The sequence below is a fragment of the Candida orthopsilosis genome, assembly GCF_000315875.1.
Source record: "Candida orthopsilosis Co 90-125, chromosome 5 draft sequence".
In the NCBI taxonomy this organism is placed as follows: Eukaryota; Fungi; Ascomycota; class Pichiomycetes; order Serinales; family Debaryomycetaceae; genus Lodderomyces; species Lodderomyces orthopsilosis.
In genome coordinates, this window is record NC_018298.1 from 1077598 (window position 1) to 1099713 (window position 22116).

A 22116-nucleotide genomic window follows, 5' to 3' on the forward strand; every position below is an offset into this window, starting at 1 on the left:
AAAAAAAAAAAAAAAAAAAAAAAAAAAAAAAAAAAAAAAAAAAAAAAAAAAAAAAAAAAAAAAAAAAAAAAAACAGCCCATTTCAAAGCGTTGTGAGTCTTTAATTTTACTTTTCATTACATATTTAAAGATTTGTTTCGATAATTATACCTAACCGGAAATTGAAGTAAACAAAATAGGATGTTTATTAGATAGAGTTAATTTTAATTTTAATTTTTCAAATTTAGGAGTGTAGTGTAGAGCATAAGCACTTTGGAGATGGGTTTGTTGCAAGAGTCGTTGCAACGATAACTTGTGTTGGGCATGTTGTTCTCCCCCTCGTTTGTCGTGTTTTACCGATCGATATGAGATCTAGATCTAGATCTACTAAATACATAAGAAGTACATGACAAGTCGAGGCTCTACTCTGAAACTGTTTCCATCGCCCACGTATATAAATGAAAATATCCAATACAAGGAAATTGCAAGAAGATAGAGATTCATCTGTTCACTTATCTTTACATAATGGGCATCTAATTTACTCTACTTCTACTTCCCACTAGGCAAGGCCAACACATTGTTCACTTGCTTAGGAAACTCTCTCACAACAATCTCACATTTGACATCCTTACATAAATCCTTCTTTTTGAAATATGGCACTTTTTGCAACAACTCCAACCCTGTCGAAATTTCCAATGCGTCGATGGGTACTTGAAAGTTAGTCAATGGAGTGGTATTATCAATCACATCATTAGGCAATACAAAAGCAGCACAACTAATTTTCTCATCACCATTTCTTTCGCCTACAATCAATTTGAAAAAATGAGTTGGAACAGCAATATTGGGTGGTGATCCAATAACTTCATAACTAACTCTATATTTTCCATCCGGCATCAATTTTGGTAAATACAATGGACCAGTCATGACTCGGACATTATCATAAGTATTTGTTAATCTTCGAACAAAATCTTCAAAGTGACTCCAATAATCACGATTGAATCCATCACCAACTTGTGGTGAAATATTAGTCAACAAGAAAGTTTCATCCATGGCCAATTGACTGTATTTAGCATCAGCAGCTGGTGCTTGATGGCCTCTATCATATCCGCTTCGGAAATAATCACGCAATTTATTTCTAAATTTAACCGGAATTGATTCATCTTCTTTAAAAATTGATTTCTTACGATCTCCTGAATCTGAATTACGAGTTATCGACTGTTTGGTAAGATGTTCAATCACCCAATATGGATTCCGTTTTGATCTATCATAACAACTAACAAATTCAGAATGGCTTGATAAATCATGAACTGGACCTGGGAAACCATATTTGTAAAAAGCTTCAGGGTTGATTAATGATGGATCAAAAACTGCCGTGTTTCCGTTGGGCTTTGGTGGACCTGGTAAGTTTGACGAAGGAGCAGGAGGATTGGAGGTTGGAGACGGAGTGCTTGATGATTTACCAAAACTCCAAAAATAGGACGCGATTCCGAGGGAGCCTAAACCAAATGACGACTTGAGAATAATTCGTGACATTCTGATATGAAGGTGGTGAGATACGTGAGGGGATTTAGGGAACTGGTGGTAGTTCAAATAGTGACGATAGGTTTTAATTGAAGTTGGTTGTAAAATTGACAATTTTTTTTAGAGATGTAAGTAACGCGTGCAAGTGACTTGGTATTAGGTACCAATGCAGTCAATGGCAGGGACACTACCTGGTGAGGCAAAAAATTCGTTTATTTGCATTAGATCTTGGGTCTTACACTCCTTGTTTATTCCATTATAGATCAGAACAGATTAGGTATTGGATTGAAGGGGTGTCAATAAAGCGTGGGAGTTTGCAATCATTACACAAACTCCGTAATGCCAAACTTCGAAACAACTTTGTATTCAATAACTGCAAGTATACACTTTAACTAAAACCAAAAGTCGACAATATCAGACTCATCTATATACTTTATTGGTGCCAATCCAATTTTTTTAGTGTCAAAGTTTTGGGCAAAGTATGTATTTCTAAGAAATGGGAGCCCAACATATTGCATATCAACGTTCGATGTCCGACCTATTCCACAACCACAGATGGTGGAAGAAAAATTAAAGAAGATATCCGAATAGTACACAGGTATATCAAAAGTTCCAATTCTGAACGTCAAACTCTTGTTTCCATTCAAGACTTGATCACATAACACATGCCCCTTCTCATCGGCTCCAACGTCTTTATAAATATCTTGCACAACGGTATCTAATAATGTCATATAGGGGTTACCTGTGTCTTGTGTAACTTTAAATCCAAATGGAATAACCGTTCCATTTGCCGTAGTTATTGATTGTACTTCAAAGGATCCTGTGGAATCAACAACGTATAAGTTCCCTTCGTATTTAGCTTTATCCACACCTCCCGAAAGATATGTACCACTGCTGGCTGTGCCCTTAAAGATCGAAAAAGCTGCCTGGTCAATCAAACCAGCAGCTTTTGTTGCGAGAACGTAGCTGGAATTTGTATTAGTGCTGTATCCGGCTCCCAATATACCTCTAAGATCAATTTGAAGAGTGTTCAACAAGTCAAACTCAAATTGAGGAACCTATTTGTCATCATTAAAATAAATATCGTCCGACACTACAAAGCCGCGCAATTTTCCGTGACCAAAGGGTGACTTGCTTGAAACTGTCAGGTTCTCAAATGTGGTGGATTTATATGGGTCGAAACTAACCTCAGGTGCGCAGGGTCTGCCTCCCGAGCAAGTTGAACCAACACTTGGAATTTCCCAACGAATACTTCCGGTATCAATATGGGCCCTTATATCTTGTTGGGAAGATCCAACTTTCACGTGAACAACGTGACGTTGATGAAAATCATCGACGCCAATGCTTTCATCTCTTTTCTCAAGTGAGCGAACCCTGGTATCTTGGAACTCTTGAGTGATGTACTTGGTCTGTCTCTTCTCATCAGGGGTACCACTGACAAATATACCAACTAAAATTGCCAATATCAAGCTTTGTAATAATGAAATCATTCTTGGTGAAGCAAAATGACGCTACGAAAACTTTGAATTCACATGGATAGAAAATGGAGGATTTTATAATTTTCAAATTGTTGAATATTCAGTTGGACAAGCTTAACACGTGGTAAGATGCTTTGCGGTCGTTGAATAGTTTATTGTACAATTGTTGCAGTGGAGGCACTTTCACCAAATTGAAGTTTACAACCAATGAAACAAGTTTCTCGGCCCCTATATTGTTAATAGTAACATTGAAGTAGCAATTAAAGAAACAATGAATGTTCTAAGATTAGTTCTATTCCCAACAGGGTAATTTTTGGTTTGTATACCGAAAGGTTTATTATTGGTGTTTTGCAGCATCTCCATTAGTAATGATTTATAATTGATAATCTTACCCTTTGTTCTCATTACCAGGTAGGGGAAATGTGTCAGGTCTCATAACCATTTTGAAGTAAAGGCGCCGACACATCTAATGACATCAAGACTTGTCCAAATTGTAGTTTCATCTGGGTATTACTTACCGTATCCATTAATATTTGTAGTCAGGGTTCATACCAACCCAATCGAGTGTTTACAATAAGGAAGTACAAATATCTCCCACGATTACTGACTCATAACAATGTTGACCTCATCACGAACATTTTATAACGAGACTGATTCCGGAAACATCAAGTTCGACTATAATCTCCACCAACTTTTCATTCGAGAGCACTTATTTTGGAAATAGTAAGCGAGCAGAGATAGTGACCTAATTGAAGTAGTTTAGGCAAGAAAAGACTGTGGGGAAAACTTTGCTTCTTGGGTATCAAAAATGACTATGGGTATGCAACGTTGGGAGAAAATTTTTTGAGAAATGCTTATGTCAAGTATGATCTAGAGGATAAAACCATTGCTTTGGCTCAAGTCAAGTATACAGACGACAGTTCGATTGAATCGTTATAAGTGGAAAGATGCAAAATTGTCGGAAAGAGATCTTTATATAGAGATTGGTAAGTACACGTAGTTGGACACATTAAATACTCGAGAGATAGAAGTTGCAACTTGTGCTACTGGTGAAACGCAAACCGTGCCTCTCCCCACTTGAGTTCTTTTGAAATTCAATAATTCAAGGAGAGGGTTTTTTATTAATATTTTGCAACAATTCTTTGCATTTGTTTTGACGCTATAAATTAGTTCAAAATCTAAAGAAAATGAAGTATGAGCAAACGATACATCGGTTGTTGTTTTTCACATTCTTCTCCGTTTTAAAAACACACAAAAAGTTGATCTTTTTTGATGATACTATGCTCTACTTGTAACACCTATTCTTGGTGTGGTGAGGTTGTTATTTTTTTGCACAAATCAGGTTATACACACGTGACCCAAAAATTAAGGGAGCTTAATGTGGTTTTGGAATTCATTGTACTGACTCTTCACAGAGAGAGCTTGCTGAAGATAAGAGGATGTGAAGTTTTTGCTGCCAACAACACACAAACTTGAAATAAAAAACGTTTGTTCTGATTTCTTTTCAGACTCACAGGGACCCGATACAACTTCAACAAAAAGTAATGCGGCACAAGTGCTCTACTACGAAACTGTTCAGCTCTTCTATAATTTTGAAAGCACGCCATTTCTTGAAACTAGTAATGGTAAACAGGTTCCAAAAACTTGATATCTAGATTGTCGATGGACCCGTAGACACAGGTACTTGCAAACTATTTAAAAGATTGCAGAGGTCAAAATAGAATTAGAGAGAGAGACACTCAAATATGAACTGATGCCTCTGTAATATTTGTTTCTTGGGCAATACAAAAGCCAAACATGTACTTTTATTGAAATATTTTTGTTGGCGTATTATTGCAAAGAATCGAAAGTAAGCTACACAAAACCATAAAAGTTGGAAAAAGATTGTTGGGAGATGCCTGCATATAACACCACATCGCAGTACAACAAAATTTACAACAATTACAAGAGATGTACAATGTATCACTAAAAGAGTAACATTGTGAGACAAGCACAAGCGATGATAAAACTCCGAATGAGTTTCAATTTTAAAAAAGGGACACATACCATTGAAGTAATCGGATTGGAATAAAAATGACTTAGTCTTGTACCTATGAGCAAGTCACATGGGTGTAAGCGCCAGATAAAATTCTGATAAAACAACGCTGCCATTAGGGGCAAAGTGAAAACTATCAAAATGTATATACCATTCATAAGTAACTGAAAAGTAGAAGCGTTTTGTTTATTCGTGAAAGTAAAGTTGTGCACGTGACCATCTCAAGATATTTTTGTTGGCCAAACACAAAATCCCCAAATCCAAAAATACTCATCCGACTAAAAAAGCCAACAAGATATATGTGCATAAGTTACATACAATAAACACAACATAAACACGTATTCACCAACGTAACCCTTTTAAGAGATCCAAAATAATATCGAAAATAAAGAAGAACCCAAAAAAAAAAAAGATTTAAGCCATAAGTTGTATATATATATTTCAATCTCTCCTTTTATAACAACCCTTAACGTCACTTGATCTATTAGGTTTATTCACTTTGATTACATCCCTCGACCCCCTTAGTTGAACTACCTGACAAGCAAAATAAAGGGTTTACCCTATAGACGTGCCGATTTTGATAAAGTTTTCTTTTTTCCAATAAATTCCGATTAATAAACCCCCCATTAGGTAATATCACATAAAATGTCAACTCATAGACCTTTTCAATTGAATCATGGATCAATTGAACACACTTTTTTAGTTCCTCATACATTATATGCTAACTATTCACAATTAAAGGATGAATTTGCCAAAACGCTACCACAACCCACAGAAGGTTTTGCTGGTGATGATGAACCTGCTAGTCCTGTTGAATTATACGGTAAATTCTTGGGTTTCATAAGTCAACAACAACCAAGACAAGATGAAGTTTTACGCCATGCAATCAGAGATTTTGAATCTACTTTTTTACAAAACAATGATGATATTCATTCGTTTGCAGTCAAGATTTTACAAGATGAGACTTATCCAACAACTCAGTCAAAAATTAAGAATCTTGTCAAAAACTACTACCAGTCAGTTCAAACCATTCCAAGAACTGAGTCTAATTTATTATACCATGCATCTAAAAAGACGGCTAAATTGGCATCAATCTTTGGTGGTCAAGGTAATACCGATGATTATTTTGAAGAATTGAGAGAAATTTACAATGTTTCATCTAATTTAATTGTTGATGATTTATTGATTCCAATCACTGATAAATTGAATCAATTAGTTAAACAGGATTCCGAATTTGACAAGATCTATACTCAAGGTTTGAATATTTTGAGATGGTTGAAACATCCAGAAACTACTCCTGATCAAGATTATTTATTAAGTGTTCCTGTTTCTTGCCCAATTATCTGTATAATTCAATTGTGTCACTATGCTGTCACTTGTAAAGTATTGGGATTAAATCCAGGTGAATTGAGAGATTTAACTTCATGGTCAACTGGTCACTCACAAGGTTTAATAACTGCTGTTGCCATTTCTGGTTCTTCATCTTGGGAATCATTTTTATCCAATGGTGTCAAGGCATGTTCATTTATGTTTTTCATTGGGTCCAGATGTTTAAGTACTTACCCAAGAACTACCTTGCCACCAACCATGTTGCAAGATTCATTAAACCATGGTGAGGGAAGGCCATCTCCAATGTTGTCAGTAAGAGACTTACCAACTTCGAAAGTTGAAAAATTTATTGAACAAACAAATGCTCATTTGCCAAAGGAGAAACATATTGCCATTAGTTTAGTTAATGGTGCTAGAAACTTGGTCTTGTCAGGTCCACCTGAATCATTATATGGTTTCAATTTGAATTTGAGAAATGTCAAGGCCCCTAATGGTTTGGACCAATCACGTATACCATTCAGTGAAAGAAAATTAAAATGTTCAAACAGGTTTTTGCCAATTTTCTCTCCGTTCCATTCTCATCTTTTAGCTGACGCTACTGATGTTGTTTTACAAGATATTGAAAATATCGCCTTTAATGAGTTGAAGATCCCAGTTTACGATACCTTTGATGGAAGCAACTTGCAAGGAAAATCACCAGTTGACTTGAACGCTAGATTAGTCAAGTTAATCACTGAATTGCCAGTTCATTGGGAATTGGCAACCAATCATGAAGCCACACATATTCTTGACTTTGGACCTGGTGGTGTTTCCGGTTTGGGTATCTTAACTCATAGAAACAAAGAAGGTACTGGTGCAAGAATCATTATTGCTGGTGCATTGGATTCAAACCCGTTGGATGATGAATATGGGTTCAAACATGAAGTTTTCCACAGATCAGAAGATCGTCAAATCAAATGGGCCCCAAACTGGTTACAAGAGTATAAACCAACTTTGGTTAAGACTTCCAAAGGAAAGACTTATGTTAACACCAAGTTTTCTCAATTATTGGGAAGAGCCCCATTGATGGTTCCTGGGATGACTCCGACCACTGTTAATCCAGATATTGTTGCCGCTTCATTGAATGCTGGGTACCACATTGAAATTGCCGGTGGTGGTTACTTTGAACCAGTCCTGATGACCAAGGCTATTGACAAGGTTGTTGCCAATATCAAACCTGGTTATGGATTGGGTATCAATTTAATCTATGTCAACCCAAGAATGTTGCAATGGGGTATTCCATTGATTAAAGACTTGAGAGAAAAAGGTTATCCTATTCAATCATTGACTATTGGTGCTGGTGTTCCATCATTGGAAGTTGCCACTGAATATATTGAAGATTTGGGATTAACCCACTTGGGATTGAAACCTGGTTCTATTGATGCCATTAGTCAAGTGATCACCATTGCTAAAGCCCATCCAGAGTTTCCAATTGTTTTACAATGGACTGGTGGAAGAGGTGGTGGCCACCATTCATTTGAAGATTTCCATCAACCAATTATTCAAATGTATTCCAAGATTAGAAGATGCGCAAACATCGTTTTGGTTGCTGGTTCTGGATTTGGATCTGCTGAGGACACTTATCCATATTTAACTGGTTCGTGGTCAAAGAAATTCAACTATCCCCCAATGCCATTTGATGGTGTTTTGCTTGGATCAAGAGTTATGACTGCTAAAGAAGCCAAGACCTCATTGGAAGCAAAGAAATTGATAACTCAATGCCCTGGTGTTGACGATTCCAAGTGGGAACAAACTTACAAAAAGCCAACTGGTGGTATTGTGACCGTCAAATCAGAAATGGGTGAACCAATTCATAAGATTGCCACTAAAGCTGTCATGTTTTGGAAAGAGTTGGACGAAACTATTTTCAATTTGCCCAAGAACAAACTTGTTGAAGGATTGAACAAAAAGAGAGACTACATCATTGACAAGTTGAATAAAGATTTCCAAAAGCCATGGTTTGGTAAAAACAGTCAAGGTGTTTGTGATTTACAAGATATGACTTATCAAGAAGTTGCCAATAGATTGATTGAATTAATGTATGTCAAGAAATCAAGTAGATGGATTGATCTTTCATTGAGAAATTTCTTTGTTGATTACCTTAGACGTGTTGAAGAAAGATTCACTACTGATGCCAATGCAGTCTCATTGATTCAAAACTATGCTCAATTGCAAAATTCACCTCAACAATTTACTGATGATTTCTTTAACCATTTCCCATTGGCCAAGACTCAATTGATTTCAGAAGAGGATTGTGACTTCTTTTTAATGTGTGCTTCTAGACCAACTCAAAAACCTGCTCCATTTGTTCCTGTTTTGGATGAACGATTTGAATTCTTTTTCAAAAAGGATTCTTTATGGCAATCGGAAGATTTGGAAACTGTTGTTGATGAAGATGTGCAAAGAACATGTATTTTACATGGACCTGTTGCTTCTCAATTTACCAATAAAGTTGATGAGCCAATTGGGGAAATTTTGGATTCGATTCATGAGGGACACATAGCTAAATTGATTAGTGATGAATACAATGGTGATGCATCAAAGATTCCGGTTGTTGAATACTTTGGAGGTAAGAAACTAACCACTTTAAAATCAGTTGACCATGTTATCACTACTGACGGCAAATCTGAGGTTGTTTACGAAATTAAATCAAATGTTCCTGACAAGGCTTCATGGTTGAAATTATTGCAAGGATCAGAATTGAATTGGTTACAAGCTGTTATCTCAACTGATAGAGTTGTTCAAGGTTCCAAACATGCATCTAACCCACTTCATGATATCTTGACTCCGACTCCACATTCCCAAGTAGTCATTAACAAACCAACCCATACATTGACTGCTTACGAAAGAGTCAAAGGAGATTTAGTCCCAGTTGTTGAAATCAAATTGTTGAAAGATAACATTATTCAATTCTCATTGATTGAACATAGAACTGCTGATGGGGCACCAGTTTCATTACCGTTCTTGTACAAGTACCAACCAGAAGATGGATTTGCGCCAATTGTTGAAATCATGGATTCCAGAAACGATAGAATTAAGGAATTCTATTGGAAATTATGGTTTGGATCTAAAGTTCCATACAACTTGGATATCAATGTTGAAGAACAAATCTTGGGTGATGAAGTTACCATCACTGGTAAGGATATCGCTGAATTCACTCATGCTATTGGTAACAAATGTGAGGCATTTGTCAATAGACCAGGTAAAGTAACATTAGCACCAATGGATTTCGCTATTGTTGTTGGATGGCAAGCTATCATTAAAGCCATTTTCCCCAAGACTGTTGATGGAGATTTGTTGAAATTGGTTCATTTATCCAACGGATACAAGATGATTCCCGGTGCTGCCCCATTGAAAAAAGATGACGTTGTTTCAACTAAAGCTGAAATCAAAGCTGTATTAAACCAACCAAGTGGAAAATTGGTTGAAGTTGTTGGTACAATTTACCGTGATTCACTTCCAGTTATGGAAGTTTCCTCACAATTTTTGTACCGCGGAGAATATGTTGATTATGAAAACACATTCCAAAAAGTCACTGAAACTCCAGTTCAAGTTGCATTTAAATCATCCAAGGATTTGGCAGTGTTGAGATCAAAAGAATGGTTCCATTTGACTAAGGACGTTGAATTTGATGTATTGACATTCAGATGCGAATCCATGTACAAGTTCAAATCAGCCAATGTTTATTCATCGATCAAGACTACTGGTCAAGTGTATTTGGAATTGCCAACAAAGGAAGTTGTTCAAGTTGGTGAAGTCAATTACGAAGCTGGCGTGTCTTATGGTAACCCAGTGACTGATTATTTTGCTCGTCATGGAAAGACTATCGAAGAAGCCGTTTCGTTTGAAAATGCAATTCCGCTTTCTTCAAGTGAAGAATTGATTTCAAAAGCTCCAAGTACCAATGAACCATATGCTATTGTTTCTGGTGATTATAACCCAATTCATGTTTCACGTGTGTTTGCCGCTTATGCCAAATTGCCTGGTACAATTACCCATGGTATGTATTCTTCAGCATCAGTTAGAGGCTTGGTTGAAGAGTGGGCTGCTAATAACTTTGCTTCCAGAGTTAGAGCATTCAAATGTGATTTTGTTGGAATGGTTTTACCAAATGATACTTTGCAAACAACTATGGAACATACTGGTATGATTAATGGTCGTAAGATTATTAAATTCCAAACCAAGAATATCGAAACTGATACTCCAGTATTGGTTGGTGAAGCAGAAATTGAACAGCCAACCACCACTTATGTTTTCACTGGTCAAGGTTCTCAAGAACAAGGTATGGGTATGGACTTGTACAACTCATCTGATGTTGCTAAAGAAGTTTGGGATAAAGCTGATAACCATTTTGTCAACAATTATGGTTTCTCAATCTTGGATATTGTCCAAAATAACCCTAAAGAATTAACGGTTCATTTTGGTGGTGCTAAAGGTAGAGCCATTAGAGACAACTATATTGGAATGATGTTTGAAACCATTGGCGAAGATGGAGAATTGAAATCAGAAAAGATTTTCAAAGGTATTGATGAAACATCCACTTCATTCACATTTGTTTCACCAACTGGATTATTATCAGCCACACAATTTACTCAACCAGCATTGACATTGATGGAAAAGGCAGCTTATGAGGATATAAAACTGAAGGGGTTGATTCCACTGGATATCATGTTTGCAGGTCACTCATTGGGTGAATATTCAGCATTGAGTTCTTTAGCCAATGTTATGCCAATTGAATCTTTGGTTGATGTTGTCTTCTACCGTGGTATGACTATGCAAGTTGCCGTTCCAAGAGATGAGTTGGGTAGATCCAATTATGGTATGTGTGCCGTGAATCCAAGCAGAGTTAGCCCTACATTCAATGATGCTGCTTTAAGATTTGTTGTCGATGAAACGTCAAAGAGGACAGGTTGGTTATTGGAGATTGTCAATTACAATGTTGAAAATCAACAATATGTTACCGCTGGTGATTTACGTGGATTGGATGCATTAACCAACGTTCTTAACGTTATTAAATTGAACAAGATTGACATTGTTAAATTACAAGAACAACTTTCAATTGAAGAAGTTACTAAGCATCTTTATGAAATCATTGATGAAGTTAAACAAAGGACATTGGCTAAACCACAACCAATTGAATTAGAAAGAGGTTTTGCTGTTATTCCATTAAAGGGAATTGACGTTCCATTCCATTCATCATATTTGATGTCGGGAGTTAAACCATTCCAAAGATTTTTGTGTAAAAAGATTCCTAAATCATCAGTTAAACCACAGGATCTTATCGGTAAATATATCCCCAACTTGACGGCAAAACCATTTGAATTGACAAAGGAATATTTCACCAATGTTTACAACTTGACCAAATCGGAAAAGATTAAAAAGATTATTGACAATTGGGAAAAATTTGAACACATGTGATTAGGTTTAGTAGATTTAGATATATAGAGGTTTTTTTTTAATTTTGATATTTATTTGTATGAGCAACTATTTTGTAAATCTAAATACCACCAACAAGAGGACTCGATATATTAACAGGAGTAAACTTCTTTGGTAATGAAACTCTTGAAAATCTCGATTTCAATCGCTGAGTGACCAAATCCATATCTAAATGTCTTGTCAAACTGATTCTAGGAATACATCCAATGTAATGATCATCATCCAATTGAACATCCAATGGATCTTGAGTATGACATCCAGGACTTAGAGACATTCTAATTGAATGTTTTTTACCCAATGGACTAGTTGGATCATCAGCCTCGTATAATTCAAATACAATTTGTGATAAGTAATCCAATTCCGGCAAGGCATTTCTAGCAATCTTCATTGGTAATTGAGATCCATAAATAACATTAAGCAACGTGTAAATGTGGCTTTCTTTAGTAAAATAGTTCACCACTGATGGCGATGAAATATTCTTTTTCATATCTTGTATATCTGACAAGATTTGTTTCGCCAATGGTAACGACGTCAATAATCCAATATCCAATTTCTCTTCATCTTTAATACCATATTCTTGAGGACATATAAAATCAAACAAGACTTTGGATAATCGATATAATTCTCTCAATCTAGCATATGTAGGATAATCAAATGGATTTTCTGGAGCTTTAGCGTTTTTTGCATTAGCACTACCACCTTCTCCAGCACCAACATTAGCACCACTCAACACCCAACCTAAAGATCCTGCTGATGCCGTATTTGAAGTATGCAATTGTGTGCTTGAATTACTATGTGAAGTAGATGCAGATCCATTGTTATCGGCAGGAAGTTTAAAATTATTCATGGCCAAGATATTAATTGGATATTCACTAACCAATCCTGATGAATTAACGGTATCACCACATGTTTCTCTTAATCTCTCCAACAACGCTTCATCATGAGGATCATATGCAAATATTTTCTGCAAGAAATGACGATTATGTAACGCATCATATTTCATCGTATCATACAATTCAGAAATCTTGGAAGGATGTGTTTTTTCAACACTGATGAATTCTTGAAATAATTTATCCCAACGTTCTTTAAACAAGTATGGATCCTCTCCACAACACCAATTAGGTTGGAATTCAGCAACGTTTTTAGTTTCGAAATTATAATTCATAATTTGATGATAAAAATTCATCAATTCACAAACTCGTTTGATAACAACAAAAGGTTGCGGCATTTTTGGTGGCCAAGTGAATTGTGGTGGTGCTTCAGCACCTTGTCTCAATAATGGTTTCAATTTCTTCTTTACTTTATCCATCAAATCCTTAGCAGCATTTGAATCATCAAGTAAATCTTTACGAACAATAAGAAAATCATCAGGCAAAGGTTCTTTAGTCAATCCAAGAAGTGAAGTAGTGAAATACTGAGCACTAGTGATGACTCTCCTTTCAGATGATGTATACACTTTAACATCATCCAATGCTTCCCGATTCAATAATTTCAAATTTTGTCTCATTTGTTCACCAACATCCGAAGCTTGATGTTTGGCAGAATGAGTAGCTTCCCCACCCCATTTAAGGATGAGCTGTACCTTATCAACCAATTCGGAATTCTCGCTATTCAATGATGGTTTAATTTGAACTTTAGTGCCAGGGAAATTCATCTTCTTTTCCAATGCAATTCGTAACTGTTTTAATTTTGCTGGGTCTTCTAGCTTTTTCTCCTCGGCAATCTTAACAGTTTCTAAAACCACTTGCAAATCAGCAACAGCACGGATGATGACTTCTTCAGTATGACCTTTAAGAAGACTAATAAATAAGGGTGATTTGAATGAGTACTTGAATTTTTGCTTTGGAGTACGATCAGCATGTCTAATGACATTAACCATTCCTTTGAATACCCATTTCTGTTCTTTCTCTTCAAATTGACTCGTTTGTAAACTCTTTGGAACTCTATTCTTCAACAAGTCTCTATTCTTTTTAGCCTCAAGGAACAAGCCTCTCAAGATACTAGCACATGAATCATAGTATTCATTGTTATCCTTGACAAAGGAAAATCCATTAACATCAATAACATATGATTTCCCATTGACTCGTAATAAATCAAATCCACAAATTGTTTGTTTGAACGCAGCGCTAACTGATCTCGCCATTATCTTTTCCTCTTTACTCAACTCAGTCACGTATCTAATCTCTTTACCATGAGTGTTTCTTCTAACAATCCCATCAACAACTGGGGATTTACGTGTCTCGGCATGACAGAAATTGGGACCCACAGTGTATGCCTTAACATCTTCGAAATTATCAGTATCCATAAATGTTTCATAAATAAATGAACCGTCAGTTCTAGGCGACACCAACTCTGGATCAAACTCTGATGATTTGTTACCGATCTTCCTAAATAATTTTCTACCACCACCACCAGTGGCCCTGGGGTAGTAAATATAGACATTATGATCCTCTCCGTCAACGGGTTTTTCAACAAATGGCTTCTTGAGATACTTGTCACCGACCCTCAACGTATCATCATCAACCATTTCCCAATCAGGTTCCTCCTGATGCGTTAAAGCATGCACTTTTTCATCGGAAAAGCCAATTTCTTTTAATCTTTCAAGTAATTGAAGCTCCAAATATGGCCCTCCATCTCTACTGATCTCCAATCTTTCAGGTGAAGGTACGTTAGCATGGTTTAAAATCGCCAATACAACACGTCTGTCCCATAACGCCTTTTGAAGTACAAGGTCATTAATAATGTATGGTTTTCTATAATTGACATACGCAATTGCTTTATCAAGGGGGAACCCAGTTGAAAAAAAACTGATCAAAAAATCACATGTCGGCCAGTTCTCAATTGTTTCATCAAGAATTACCTTATCTCCAAATATAACAGTTTCAAATTCACCATTTTCAATTAATCGATTCAAAATTTTCCTACATGGTTTTGACAAGGCTTTCGCGTCCATGGCACAAACTCCAATTTTACCAATTTTGGGTAATTTGGCAACATGATCAGGGTCTCTATTTGTTGTTTGCGAGAATGATTTTCTTGAAGTATTTGATGAATTGGAAATTGTCTTGTTTAATCGCTGCCCTTCGGCAGATGCAAATGTAGAAACCAGATTCGAATATGATTTTCCAGCACCTAAATTCTCTGCCGTCAATGGCTGTACTTCTTCTACTACTGATTCTGAAGTTGTTGCAGGCACACCAGGTGATGACGAAATCGATCCTAATCTAGATGCCGAATCTTCAGCACTGGTTTTAGGAGCAAAACTTTCCAACATTGGCGCTAGTGAAGCAATTGCCTTTTCAGTGGCAGGTGGAGGGTTTTTGTCCAATAGTTCAGAAATGGTTGTAGTATCGCCGTTTTCAGGTAACGATAAAGACAATGGCGACATGGAATGAAGAAGATGTTTTTTAGATCCACTTTCACTTGAAGGAGCTAATGAGTTTGGATCCGAGTCTTGCTTATTCCTCCTCTCTGCCCCTGGAATAGGTAAAGAATGTTCAGTAGACATCACTGAAAAATACAGAATGAGTTTCTAATTTAATTAATTAAATGCTTTGAATATAAATTTGATATTGAAGAAAAAACGTGGAACAACAGAACAAAGAAAATTTTATTATCAATGTCGTAGTTACTTATGTCACGACATTACACATTTTGTGACAATGCTTCGTAGTCACATTATTAAAACACGACTGGTGTGTATCAGTAATAGCAGTAAGCAGTACATCATTTATCCTACACTTAGGGAGTTTTTCCTAAGGATCTACATCATTTCCAAAAGAGATAAATACTGTGTATTGTACGAGAGGGGAGGGGCTAAAGAGTAATGCTAGAGTAAAATGAGATATATACGAGACACCGTATACAACAAAAATAATAACAACCAACCGACAGAAGACCACCAATGAAGAAACCTGCGAAGAATTTGACACTTCACAAGGTAATAAAAGCACAATCAAAATAAAATCAATCAATGAACCCAAATTTAAACACAAAGACAATTTGAATGTTTAAAGGACTCAAAATTGAAAGTTGTAACTTGGTCTAAAATTGAACACAATCTGAAGAGAAGATAAAACCACATATGAGTTGTGCAGTAGTTAACAGCGCGAAACCTTTTTTGCCTTAAAATTGGAAATTTTGTTGTTGGTTTGAATTATCAATACCAAAACCAAATGAATTACCATAAGCTTCAGGTACTATGTTTTCATCTTCAATATTATCATCTTCTTCATCACTAAAATATTTCTCAATAATATTGTAAGCTTTTTGATAAATCTTTTCATTAGCATTATTTTGACATTCAAAAATCTTTTCCATACCACCAGCTTCTTCAATAAACAAAGCATTTTCATTGACTCCAGTACCTCTTGCTTCTTTATCCATTTCTCCCATCTTCAAAATATTCTCCAATGAATCCAAGGTAACTTCAATGATTTTTGTATCGGCAACCGCCAATAAATCACAAAGTGGTTTAATACATCCTTGACTTACCAAGTAACGAATTATATCTGGTTTGTGTAATCCACCCGATGAAGCGTTGGAAATGGCCCAGCAAGCCTCCTTTTTAGTTTTGTAATCACCATTGATTAATAATCTAATCACTTGTGGTATCAAGTTTGAGTCTATAACAGCTTGAATCTGTTCAGTTGTTCCAGCTGTGATGTTTGAAATTGTCCAACAAGCTTCCTTTCGAATTGTCTCCTTAGGCGAGTTTAATAATGGTGCTAATGCGGGTAAAACACCAGCATTGATGACAATTTGAGTTTGGTAATCAGTACCTGTAACTATATTACCAATGGCTCTTAATGATGGTGTTTGAACCAATGTAGATTCATGTCCTAACAATTCAACAAGGCGATGAGGAATTCTGGCATCAACAACGGCTTGAATAGCTTCAGAAGTTCCATCTGACAAATAAGATACTGCCCAACAAGCATCAACCAAAGTCTCTGAATCAACTGAATAAATCAATTTTGCCAATGTTGGAATAGCTTGTGAAACAATATTCCAATCTGGTTGTGGTGCTTTACCTCTACACAAGTTTGACAATGTCCACGTAGCTGTTCTAATCAATGACATTTTGGTGGAATTAAACAAGTTTAATACTGGTTCCATAGCACCACAACTCAAAACATAATCTCTATTATCAGCAGAATCACCAGCAACATTACCTAAAGCCCAAATTGCTTGTTCTTTAACTTCAAGACTTTGAGAATACAATAATTGAACAAACAAGGGAACTGCATTAGCTTCAACAACAACTCTAGTTTGATGTGAGTTTCCAGAAGCTATGTTTGTCAAAGCCCAAGCTGCTTCTAATTGTAACATATCTGGATGATCTTCCTTCATAAATTCCACTAATGTTGGTATAACCCCCAGTTGAATAACTAAATCAATTGGTGGATTATGTTCTCTTGACAATATTTGACGGAATTTAACAGTTGCAGCCAATTGAGATTCAAAATCAGGAGCTTGAATCATTTCAATCATTTTGGGTAAATCTTGTTTTAAACTGTTATAGAATTGACTTTCATCGTTATTGTTTACTGTCAGATTGAAATCCTCTTCATCCTCTGAATCATTAGCTTCATGTTGGAAATTTCTCCTTTTGGCAAGTACTTCTTCTCTTTTCTGTTTTCTTAAATCAACTTGATGAGTTTCTCTTCTTCTTCTTAATTCATCACTTTGGAAACGTGACTTGTTTTTAAAATTAGTACGACGATACTCTGGTACGAATCTTTCAGTAGCATTTGAGTCCATTGTAGTGGGATGTTGTTGAATATATATATATACTAGACGTGAGTTGTGTATATATGTATAGTTTGTTGATGACTATTGCTTTTGGAATGTGTATTGGTTGTTTTTTTTTCTGCCTCTTCTTCTCCCCTTTGCAATTTTTTTCTTCACTTTCCCTTTGGTTAGTCAAGATATCAGGAGCCTCATACTTCAAAGAGCTATTAACACAAGTAGAACATATATATACATCTACAACACTTGACATTACCCATTAGCTGATTCAATGCACATGTTACATAGATCAATACCATCTTCAATACTACTTAAAGTCAAAATATCACCCAATATATTGCACAAATCATTTAGTACGTTCTCCCCCAGGCTCATTCAAAACCCATTCAATGCCAAATCCTTCAAATCAAATGACTCTAGTGTTGAAACCGACGAATTAATCAGTGAAAACAATCCATGGTCGCCTACTTTAGAAGATGATCCAATATACGTACAAGAAAGGCACAAGATTACCAAAACAAAACTCCCCGAATACTATAGATTATCATATAGTCCCATATATGAAGCACCAGCTGCTAAATACGTATCCATATTAAAAAGACTAACGCTAAGCTTTGGTGTGGTGGGATTATATGGATCGAAACTAATTTATGAATCGACTCAATTTGATGATTCGTTTGCATATACTTTGTTAGTTGGTACTATAATACCTATTATATTAGTACAATGGAAGACTAAAGATTACGTTACTAGGATATTCAGATTATATAACAAGGAGACTCCGCAAACTTTGGATAACTTGGTCAAAGATGAAAATTTAATTATTGAAAAATTAAATTTTACTGGTGGAAAAACTTATAATGAGTTATTGAGAATTACTGATAACAAGTCGTTAGTAATATCACCTGAGCATAAGTTTTGGAAGCCTTATACTACATGGGAAGAAAAAAATAAAGAAGACGGTTCGAAAAGAGAGTTTTACGTTGTAGATGATATAGGAGGTATCAAAATGGATAGATTATGGGGAATTGTTGAAAAAAACAGTGGAGTCAACAATGGAAGATCGTTCTTTGAGTAATACTAGTGGGTGTTACTGATACACTAGTTGGACTATTCTTTGTAATGGAGGAGAAACTCTAAGGAGATTCAGACGCTGAGTTGGTGGACTTAACCGGAAGAAATGAGCGTCCTGAGGGTTCAATCATTACTGTTGAATTCCATTGAGAGTGTCTACGAGCAAGTTCATACTATGGCCTTTTGCTTGAGCTTTCACTTTTGACATCATGACATAGTATCAGCTAAGTGTATCTCGTTTACTATTATATCCACTTCCAATTTCGTAAGGAGTTTCATTCTTGGTACTAGTACTGGAAATAATCATATGTATCAAATTGATCAAGTAGATTGTGTATATATATAAATCTTGTATTTAAGGTTGATGTAGTAATTTCAATCATGTTTCCGCCAAGTTTTCGCTTGAGTGGAGAAATTTGATTCAGCCGTTTACGGAAATCATCAACAAAACTTCGATTTTTCATTAATCTCTTCCATTCTCAAATAAGTTATTCAAACATCATCATCTGAGGGCTCATCACAAAATATTCTTGTTCCTGAAACACCCCCTTCCGACTTCAGGTAATAATACCCATGACTGAAGAAGAAATCGAAACAGAACACTCGCGGATACCAAAGCCGCCTCCCGAAGGTCAAATCTTAAAAAGAGACAAACATCTTCATGACCAAGAAGAGTCCGAAACTGCTAGAAACACTAGACTCAATGCGTCTCTTTACCATACTTCAGATGAATCAATTCAACAATATAAACAGTTAAATGATTCAACTGATTTATTAGGACGACTATACTACGACGATTATGATTCTAATAGTAACATTCTATCACCAGAACTTTTATCACCAGCTAGTTCTGTGCCTCATACTCCTTTGATTTCACCAATGTTCACTGTAACAGGTGGTGGTGGTGGAGAAGGAGGAGATGATGACGAGTTTAATTTTGGCACTTCACCAACACCTAAAAGTGCAATATTGAATTCCCACTTGTCTTCTTCATCTACTTCGCTTTCATCGTTACCTAAATCTGCAATGAGCAAAACTAGTCGACCAAATTTATCAAGAGGTGTATCGTTTGATACTGGCGAAGAAGGTCCCAAAAAATCATTCACTTTGAAGATCAAACACCCCGAATACAAGTTTAGAAGAAATAACAAGACATGGCTAGTGGGGTTCAACAATGATGCTGAATCTACCAAGGCCATTGAATGGTTATTTGATGAAATGGTGATACATGGGGATACAATTGTTATCTTACAAGTCCTAGATGAAAAGAAATATGCCTCCATTGATAAACTTAAGGCTAACGTCAATTTATCTACATTTGCCAACTTAAATGTTCATTTTAAAAAGGTATCAATGTTATTTGAAGTTGTTATTGGTAAACCTGAAAAATCATTGAAAATGGCCATTGCTGAATATGCACCATCAATGATGGTTATTGGGACACACCATTATACTGAACGAGACAAACATAGCCATCATCATCGAGGGTTTTTGAGTAAATCATCGTTATCAAAACATTTCCTAGAATGTGCATTAGTACCAGTGATTATTGTTAAACCAACATACAATTACATTGAGAACCTATCAAACCCAATAGATTCAGAAAGTTATTTTGTCAATTGGATCAAACGTGTTCCAACTGGACCTGAATCAAATGAGGATCAAATGAGACAGAATCAACAACAAGGAGGTTCGCTGCTGTTGCATCGAAAAGTGAATTCATTCCTAAGTCCGACAAGTTCAAGAAACTCTTCCTATACTAATTTGGTTGCTGAAGAAAGAGGAAGAAGTAGTAATCAATTGAATCCAGTCCTGAGATTGACGAATGAGAGTAGATCTAGGTCTACCTCACGTACTCGATCAGCATTTTCAAAGTTTTTTCGCAAACATGATGACTGAAAGGACGATGTTATTGCGCGTAGACAGTGTGTGGTTATTTAGTTCACTAGAGTAGAATTAGAGTTAAATAGTGTATACAACTGTATTATTGTACTTGGAAAGTAGATATTCAATTCTAATGTATCAAATGGAATCGCACACAAAAGTCAAGCAGGTTTTAGTTCCGAGCGACTAAAACTCAAATTTCTTGTTTGCTCCGAAATATTACAGAACACATGGTCCGAATTCTAGCAAATACATATATAGACTAATTCAGACTAAATAAGATATCTCGTGATATTTAATAAAAAGCTATTCCAGTTGAATTTATCACCCAAACAGGCATCGAATCATCGGTGATATCCCATCGTTTTTGCTGCATCGCTAGAAATTTAAGCTTTTACTCAGAAACCACAAAATCCATCCGTCAAAGCAAATGACTGCAACACGTGTGAGCAAAAGATCTACATCAAATCACAGTAACAATACCAGAACTATACTGGGGCGAAGAGTAGGCAACCCCTACATCACCACCATTGATTTTATCTCCATTTTAATTGGACTTTATGGATACCATGAAATCACATCAATTCAACTTCCTCCACATCTAGAAGATGCAGGACATTGGCAATTCTTGACTAACTTGTCCTTAATCTATTCCTTATTTGTATTCATTGTTGGATTCATTGCTCATATAACTAAATCACACACATTGTTTCTTTTCAAGAACAACTTACATCCAATTGGACTTGCTTTGGAGACTATTGTCGCTGGTGTATATTGGCCATTACGATTATTCTTTCTCCACTTGTTGACTAAAGACCCAGCAAATTTCAATTTACCATTGTCTACCGATTTGTGTATTCATTTAATGCCCGTTGTCAGTTTACTTATTGATTATTTGGTGTTTATGCCTCGTTGGACAATTAGTAGTAATACAGCATTGGGATTCGTTGTATTACTAACTACGTTTTATTGGTTCTTATTGGATAATTTGATTGATGTTGAAAATGGTGGTAGTTATCCATATGAATTTTTAAATGTGGAGAAGGATAGTCAACGGATATTTGTGTTTGCTGTTGTTGCATTTGTTGCATTTGGGCAGTTTTTGGTTATGAGAAGGGTATACGATTGGGTGGTTGGTAAGACTGAAGAGGCTTCAGGAAAGATTGATGAAGAGCTAGACAAGAAGAATTTGTGATTGGTATAAAATGGCAAGAGAGCTATATTGTATACATTACATTACATACATTTAGAATGTTTCCATGATATGAAATTAACTAGTATAAGTAGTGACAATCTCTGTCAGATTGGACTCTGGTGAATACCTGTTGAAGTCAAGTTCTCAAGAGGAATATGCCATGATATTAAGAGAAAATAGTATGGTAGCGCCACATTCCTTGTCCGTCGCTGGAAGAAGAAAGACAGGGAAGTCTGCCACTCCCCGGTCAATCCGTATTATCTACTGTCAAAGTCCCTCAGTTTTGTTTTGGCAGGTAGTTCAGCGTGGACAATAGCTTATATGCTTTTGGTTGTTTATGTGTTGATAAATGTATTTGGGAATTTTCATGAAAAGTCTTTGTGAAGAAAGTGAAA

The 22116-nt window shown here is 36.0% G+C and overlaps 9 protein-coding genes across 9 annotated transcripts; 4 read left to right on the top strand and 5 right to left on the bottom strand. All coding sequences in view use genetic code 12, as the record gives it.

Moving 5' to 3' along the window:
* Nucleotides 1-528: 528 nt before the first annotated feature.
* Nucleotides 529-1512, bottom strand: CORT_0E04790 (Nuc1 protein; the record flags this gene model as incomplete). The annotated part of the gene is made up of 1 exon (XM_003870145.1): nucleotides 529-1512. The coding sequence occupies one exon, from the start codon at nucleotides 1510-1512 to the stop codon at nucleotides 529-531; it is 984 nt and encodes a 327-aa protein (XP_003870194.1).
* A 380-nt stretch (nucleotides 1513-1892) lies between these two features.
* CORT_0E04800 (Nuc1 protein) lies at nucleotides 1893-2231 on the bottom strand (the record flags this gene model as incomplete). The annotated part of the gene is made up of 1 exon (XM_003870146.1): nucleotides 1893-2231. The coding sequence occupies one exon, from the start codon at nucleotides 2229-2231 to the stop codon at nucleotides 1893-1895; it is 339 nt and encodes a 112-aa protein (XP_003870195.1).
* A 327-nt stretch (nucleotides 2232-2558) lies between these two features.
* Nucleotides 2559-2990, bottom strand: CORT_0E04810 (Nuc1 protein; the record flags this gene model as incomplete). Its single annotated transcript, XM_003870147.1, has 1 exon — nucleotides 2559-2990. The coding sequence occupies one exon, from the start codon at nucleotides 2988-2990 to the stop codon at nucleotides 2559-2561; it is 432 nt and encodes a 143-aa protein (XP_003870196.1).
* A 2668-nt stretch (nucleotides 2991-5658) lies between these two features.
* On the top strand, nucleotides 5659-11799 carry CORT_0E04830 (Fas1 Beta subunit of fatty-acid synthase; the record flags this gene model as incomplete). The annotated part of the gene is made up of 1 exon (XM_003870148.1): nucleotides 5659-11799. One exon carries the CDS (start codon nucleotides 5659-5661, stop codon nucleotides 11797-11799), a length of 6141 nt encoding a protein of 2046 aa, XP_003870197.1.
* Nucleotides 11800-11878: 79 nt separating this feature from the next.
* CORT_0E04840 (hypothetical protein) lies at nucleotides 11879-15325 on the bottom strand (the record flags this gene model as incomplete). Its single annotated transcript, XM_003870149.1, has 1 exon — nucleotides 11879-15325. One exon carries the CDS (start codon nucleotides 15323-15325, stop codon nucleotides 11879-11881), a length of 3447 nt encoding a protein of 1148 aa, XP_003870198.1.
* A 617-nt stretch (nucleotides 15326-15942) lies between these two features.
* On the bottom strand, nucleotides 15943-17580 carry CORT_0E04850 (Srp1 protein; the record flags this gene model as incomplete). Its single annotated transcript, XM_003870150.1, has 1 exon — nucleotides 15943-17580. The coding sequence occupies one exon, from the start codon at nucleotides 17578-17580 to the stop codon at nucleotides 15943-15945; it is 1638 nt and encodes a 545-aa protein (XP_003870199.1).
* Nucleotides 17581-17839: 259 nt separating this feature from the next.
* On the top strand, nucleotides 17840-18646 carry CORT_0E04860 (hypothetical protein; the record flags this gene model as incomplete). Its single annotated transcript, XM_003870151.1, has 1 exon — nucleotides 17840-18646. The coding sequence occupies one exon, from the start codon at nucleotides 17840-17842 to the stop codon at nucleotides 18644-18646; it is 807 nt and encodes a 268-aa protein (XP_003870200.1).
* Nucleotides 18647-19215: 569 nt separating this feature from the next.
* CORT_0E04870 (hypothetical protein) lies at nucleotides 19216-20541 on the top strand (the record flags this gene model as incomplete). The annotated part of the gene is made up of 1 exon (XM_003870152.1): nucleotides 19216-20541. One exon carries the CDS (start codon nucleotides 19216-19218, stop codon nucleotides 20539-20541), a length of 1326 nt encoding a protein of 441 aa, XP_003870201.1.
* A 415-nt stretch (nucleotides 20542-20956) lies between these two features.
* CORT_0E04880 (hypothetical protein) lies at nucleotides 20957-21721 on the top strand (the record flags this gene model as incomplete). Its single annotated transcript, XM_003870153.1, has 1 exon — nucleotides 20957-21721. One exon carries the CDS (start codon nucleotides 20957-20959, stop codon nucleotides 21719-21721), a length of 765 nt encoding a protein of 254 aa, XP_003870202.1.
* Between the last annotated feature and the right edge of the window lie 395 nt (nucleotides 21722-22116).